Source organism: Pseudophryne corroboree, chromosome 1 (assembly GCF_028390025.1).
Source record: "Pseudophryne corroboree isolate aPseCor3 chromosome 1, aPseCor3.hap2, whole genome shotgun sequence".
In the NCBI taxonomy this organism is placed as follows: Eukaryota; Metazoa; Chordata; class Amphibia; order Anura; family Myobatrachidae; genus Pseudophryne; species Pseudophryne corroboree.
Window position 1 is genome coordinate 262118507 of NC_086444.1, and position 6748 is coordinate 262125254.

General features: G+C 44.6%; 1 protein-coding gene across 1 annotated transcript in view; it reads right to left on the reverse strand.

The window, feature by feature from the left end:
* The window catches only part of ALDH7A1 (aldehyde dehydrogenase 7 family member A1), a 137266-nt gene extending 132878 nt beyond the window's left edge, over positions 1–4388 (reverse strand). Inside the window, exon 1 of the mRNA XM_063964240.1 lies at positions 4097–4388. Within this exon, the coding sequence (XP_063820310.1) occupies positions 4097–4288 (192 nt within the window). The 5' untranslated portion in view covers positions 4289–4388. The remainder of the gene's footprint in view (positions 1–4096) is intronic.
* Positions 4389–6748: the final 2360 nt, after the last annotated feature.

Sequence of the window (6748 nt, forward strand, 5' to 3'; positions counted from 1 at the left end):
CTATTATTTTGGATAGTGAGCATTGAGAGACTCTGAAGGTCTCTGCAACATAGGGACAGACATGGGTAGATTCCCTGTCTGTTCTCTAATCTTTTGTGCAATAAATTTACCTTAGCACTTAATTTCACATATCCAAACAGGTGTCGGCATTGTCGACGGAGACACCACTCACACACATTTGCTCCATCTCCTCCTTAGGGGAGCCTTTTACCTCAGACATGTCAACACACACGTACCGACACACCACACACTCAGGGAATGCTCATCTGAAGACAATTCCCCCACAAGGCCCTTTGGAGAGACAGAGAGAGAGTATGCCAGCACACACCCCAGCGCTATAAACCCAGGAATAACACAGTAACTTAATGTTAACCCAGTAGCTGCTGTTTATATAGATTTTTGTGCCTAATTATGTGCCCCCCCTCTCTTTTTACCCTCTTCTACCGTGTATCTGCAGGGGAGAGCCTGGGGAGCTTCCTCTCAGCGGAGCTGTGGAGAAAAAATGGCGCAGGTGAGTGCTGAGGAAGAAGCCCCGCCCCCTCGACGGCGGGCTTCTGTCCCGCTTAAATATACATTTTCTTGGCGGGGGCTCATACATATATACAGTGCCCAACTGTATCTATGTGTACTTTTGCCAAAAGAGGTCCATATGCTGCCCAGGGCCCCCCCCCCCTGCGCCCTGCACCCTTACAGTGACCGGAGTATGTGAGGTGTGTGGGAGCAATGGCGCACAGCTGCAGTGCTGTGCGTTACCTCAGTGAAGAACGGAGTCTTCTGCCGCCGATTTCGAAGTCTTCTTGCTTCTCATACTCACCCGGCTTCTGTCTTCCGGCTTTGCGAGGGGGACGGCGGCGCGGCTCTGGGATCGGACGTCGAGGGTGAGATCCTGTGTACGATCCCTCTGGAGCTAATGGTGGACAGTAGCCTAAGAAGCAGGACCTAGCTTCAGAGAGTAGGGCTACTTCTCTCCCCTCTGTCCCACGATGCAGGGAGTCTGTTCCCAGCAGAGCTCCCTGAAAATAAAAAACCTAACAAAATACTTTCTCACAGCAAGCTCAGGAGAGCTTACTGAACAGCACCCAGCTCGTCCGGGCACAGTCTCAAACTGAGGTCTGGAGGAGGGACATAGAGGGAGGAGCCAGAGCACACCAGAATCTAAATTCTTTCTTAAAGTGCCCCCGTCTCCTGCGGAGCCCGTCTATTCCCCATGGTCCTTACGGAGTCCCCAGCATCCACTAGGACGTTAGAGAAATTACTGTAGATGTAGATTTTGTTGTAAGAATCAATCACCCTGGAAAGTTGTACTTCGGCTACTTCTGCCCTAATTAGTTCAATGTTTAACGAAATCAAATTTACTAGATTTCACACAAAAGCAATCATTCACTAGTCCTAAAAGCATATGTGGAACGGCATAAATGATATGGTAGGGCCTGAATGAACACATTTCCAATTATTTAATATATTTTTCCTGAACACGCTGTTTAGGGGCTGGTGCATATAAGGCAACAGGAGACTTGAGAGGGAACCCCATCAGAGCAAATATTTAAAATGCTTAGTTATCATATAATTCAGATTCATGTGCATGATGGTTATTTGGCTTAGTAAAGATTAGCACTGATCACGTCCTGTATTGGCCAAATCAAAGGATTCATAACAGCTCCTATCAGGGGTGTAGCCAGGAAATTGTGGGTCGGGGTCCCATAGCAACATTTTTAAGCGGCCTCTCCCCAATACTCTCTCCAATGGTTGTTCATTTTATGCCCCATAACAGTCCCCTACTGTAGTTAATTTTATGCACCATGCAGTAATAGTGCCCGAGTTCACATTATACCACCAGTTTATATTATGCCCCATTATACAGGTTGAGTATCCCATATCCAAATATTCCGAAATACGGAATATTCCGAAATACAGACTTTTTTGAGTGAGAGTGAAATAATGAAACCTTTGTTTTCTGATGGCTCAATGTACACAAACTTTGTTTAATACACACAGTTATTAAAAATATTGTATTAAATGACCTTCAAGCTGTGTGTATAAGGTGTATATGAAACATAAATGAATTGTGTGAATGTAGACACACTTTGTTTAATGCACAAAGTTATAAAAATTATTGGCTAAAATGACCTTCAGGCTGTGTGTACAAGGTGTATATGATACATAAATGCATTCTGTACTTAAACTTAGGTCCCATCACCATGATATCTCATTATGGTATGCAATTATTCCAAAATACGGAAAAATCCGATATCCAAAATACCTCTGGTCCCAGGCATTTTGGATAAGGGAGACTCAACCTGTATTCGCAATTCACTATATGAAAAATTGTAGTGCTGCGGGTCCACATTATGCCACACAGTGCCTCAAATTCACATTATGCCACACAGGGGGCGGGACCAACCAGCTCCTACTTGTAGAATATTTCCTAATGCAAGAAATGGAGATCCTATTCATCAAGGCACACTGGTTCTGATTCAAAGATGGACACAATGTCGATTGCGGACCTGGTGGAGCAATGTTTTGCTATTGCGGATGCTCCAAAGCCTAAATTCTCACATGTGGCAATGGAATTATTCACAAAGTGAGCGACAGGTAGCCAGAGTTTGGTGGAGGTAAAAGGAAGGTGGCTAGAAAGACGCCGGTATGTCGGGACTATTTCCTTGGCGTGCCATAGTCAGCCACTGTGAATTCATACGATGCTGGAGAGTCCCAGGCATCTTCTAGGAGGCGCTCATTCTGAGACACGGTAGGGTCGCTCAGAGGTTAGATGGAGCAACTGATATGCGCCCAATATTCCCAGTTTTGTATGTAAGCGGTGGGTGTGAGATGCCAGCAGTGGGCATTTCTATACACAAGTCATTAGCATATTTTCACAAGTCCCTTGCATACAAAATCACAGCTGTGCATGCAATTGTGTGCACAAATCAGGCCCACTGCCCCTTTTTGGGACAGTCCTAATCTCGGAAATCAATTCCCAGCCCCCAACTTCCCAAAGGGTCTAAATAAGCTAAAGCCGACTCCATGACAGTGCTGCGCTTACTGATCAGCTAAGCTGAGTGAGTGTGAAACAAGAGTGTGGAAGATGGATCAGATCAGTGTGGAAGTGTACTGAGGGAGAAACAGATCGCCACGGACAAGTCCCCTTTTCAGGTCCAGGCAATCACCTGGACCCAATTTCTTAGCAGCCTATTTCAAGAACTTGCTAGACAAGTTATATGCTGGGTCCGGGGCCCCCTAAGCCTCTGGGCTCCAGAGCAATGGCACCTCTTGTATCCACTATAGCTACACTATTGGCTTCTGTCCCTAAGCTTTATGTTGGTACATTAAACATAAAAAGGTATAAAAACATGGACCCTAATCTACAGTTTACAATCTTCATCTAACACACAAAATATAATGTTCAGCAAACTAATGCTGGAGCAGATGCACCATCGATGTGTGATGAGAACAATGAGTCACATCTGCAGAATAATCAGCCAGCTTCCATATCATTAACGGTAACTCGCTTATGTGGCCAAATGAATGAAAGTGACAGCTACAGTATATGAGTTAATAAAAGCATTCTGGGTCATTATATTAGGATTAATACATGTTTAAAAAAAAACAAAGCTGTTGGCTAGCCAATGTGTACATATGTCATGTAGTGTGCACTGCCCCTTACTACTGTAAGTCACAATAAGCACCCAGAGATGTCACTGTGCAGCAATATCTCATCCTGGGACAGTTCATGTGGTGGTTGTATTCAGTGGACAGGATTTCATATACATTGCTGCATACGGTTCTCAGAGCATTCAAGTCCAGAGAGCAAAGTTGCCAAGGTCAGTGGCATGCATCCAGGGGAGCAACTTGCAGCTGCAGCAAACTGGAAGCAGGGATGGGATAACAAGTAGTCTAGCTGAGAAATCTATATAATACATGTGAAAGTACAGCTGTTATGCTGCAGAAGACATGGTAATCTACCCTGTGCATGGGAGCCAGGCTTTCATGCTCTGTGCTGCACAGAATGTCCCTGAAGGGAACGTACGTGTACTTAGGCATCGATCCAGAACCCTTGTATTAAGTTTAGTAGGAGCCACAGTCAGAGCAGCACACATACCTCTCCTCTGCCTCCCCAGGCTCCATTGTACACACCATCGTTCTCCTCCTTCAAGCCCAAGTCTTTAAGCCATGAATACTGTGGTTGGTTAATTAGCAGAGCAGACATAGCAGCAGCCTGTCTACAGCAGGAAGAGAAGATTCTCCTCCGCAGCAGAAAATGTCTGGAGAGAGGAAGGCTTAGCTGCAGCATGGTGAGATCGGGCTGGGGGATGCAGCAGGCTGGTGATACACAGTCACAGGCAGACCCACCTCCAGCTTCCACAGCATGTGATTGGTGGGAGAGGTTCAGCCCACACACATGCGTTGTGACTGCACAGACAGCTCACTGAGCTCAGGTCACTGAACCCGGGCTTACTGCCACCTGCTGCACGCTGGCTGCGTTACTCCCTGACAGCCATCCGTGTGGCAAACCTATCATTATAATGTTCTGTACACTGAACGCAGCACATTGTCTTGTTGTCGTCAGTGTTGCAAACATACCACGTGACAATGACATGTGTGAGGAGGATGTAACACTACCAGAGTGCCTGTGAAGGTCCGACGGTCTGATATATATGTGTGTATATCACGAGGCTGAAGTTAGCTTCTTATTCGGCCAGCTTCTTATTCACTTCTTATTCGGCTCCAGCTTCTTATTCGGCTCCAGCTTCTTATTCAGAAATTATTATATTAAAATAAATTAAATAAGGATAGATCACTAAGTTAACATTGCATAAACTTCAAATAGTGTCCCTTACACCAATTTACATGACATTTTGCAATAAACAAAAATGATTTAGGCATGAAAATGGTGGTAAAGCGGGCACAGACACCAGATTTCATCATTTTGAATAAGAAGCTGTAGCTGTGCAAGGGTTAAACAGCGTTGGTCAAAAGATTTGATACTTGAAACTCACACAGGGTGGTCACTTACATATCACCCACTTGCAGTTTGTCTTGACCAACAAGCATTTGGGCATGAAAATGGTGGTAAAGCGGGCACAGACACCAGATTTCATAATTTTGAATAAGAAGCTGTAGCTGTGCAAGGGTTAAACAGCGTTGGTCAAAAGATTTGACACTTGAACCTCACACAGGGTGGTCACTTACATATCACCCATTTGCAGTTTGTCTTGACCAACAAGCATTTGGGCATGAAAATGGTGGTAAAGCGGGCACAGACACCAGATTTCATCATTTTGAATAAGAAGCTGTAGCTGTGCAAGGGTTAAACAGCGTTGGTCAAAAGATTTGACACTTGAACCTCACACAGGGTGGTCACTTACATATCACCCATTTGCAGTTTGTCTTGACCAACAAGCATTTGGGCATGAAAATGGTGGTAAAGCGGGCACAGACACCAGATTTCATCATTTTGAATAAGAAGCTGTAGCTGTGCAAGGGTTAAACAGTGTTGGTCAAAAGATTTGACACTTGAACCTCACACAGGGTGGTCACTTACATATCACCCATTTGCAGTTTGTCTTGACCAACAAGCATTTGGGCATGAAAATGGTGGTAAAGCGGGCACAGACACCAGATTTCATCATTTTGAATAAGAAGCTGTAGCTGTGCAAGGGTTAAACAGCGTTGGTCAAAAGATTTGATACTTGAAACTCACACAGGGTGGTCACTTACATATCACCCACTTGCAGTTTGTCTTGACCAACAAGCATTTGGGCATGAAAATGGTGGTAAAGCGGGCACAGACACCAGATTTCATAATTTTGAATAAGAAGCTGTAGCTGTGCAAGGGTTAAACAGCGTTGGTCAAAAGATTTGACACTTGAACCTCACACAGGGTGGTCACTTACATATCACCCATTTGCAGTTTGTCTTGACCAACAAGCATTTGGGCATGAAAATGGTGGTAAAGCGGGCACAGACACCAGATTTCATAATTTTGAATAAGAAGCTGTAGCTGTGCAAGGGTTAAACAGCGTTGGTCAAAAGATTTGACACTTGAACCTCACACAGGGTGGTCACTTACATATCACCCATTTGCAGTTTGTCTTGACCAACAAGCATTTGGGCATGAAAATGGTGGTAAAGCGGGCACAGACACCAGATTTCATCATTTTGAATAAGAAGCTGTAGCTGTGCAAGGGTTAAACAGTGTTGGTCAAAAGATTTGACACTTGAACCTCACACAGGGTGGTCACTTACATATCACCCATTTGCAGTTTGTCTTGACCAACAAGCATTTGGGCATGAAAATGGTGGTAAAGCGGGCACAGACACCAGATTTCATCATTTTGAATAAGAAGCTGTAGCTGTGCAAGGGTTAAACAGCGTTGGTCAAAAGATTTGACACTTGAACCTCACATAGGGTGGTCACTTACATATCACCCACTTGCAGTTTGTCTTGACCAACAAACATTTGGGCATGAAAATGGTGGTAAAGCGGGCACAGACACCAGATTTCATCATTTTGAATAAGAAGCTGTAGTTGTGCAAGGGTTAAACAGCGTTGGTCAAAAGATTTGACACTTGAAACTCACACAGGGTGGTCACTTACATATCACCCACTTGCAGTTTGTCTTGACCAACAAGCATTTGGGTATGAAAATGGTGGCAAGGCGGGCACAGAACCAGATTTCATCATTTTGAATAAGAAGCTGTAGCTGTGCAAGGGTTAAACAGCGTTGGTCAAAAGATTTGACACTTGAAC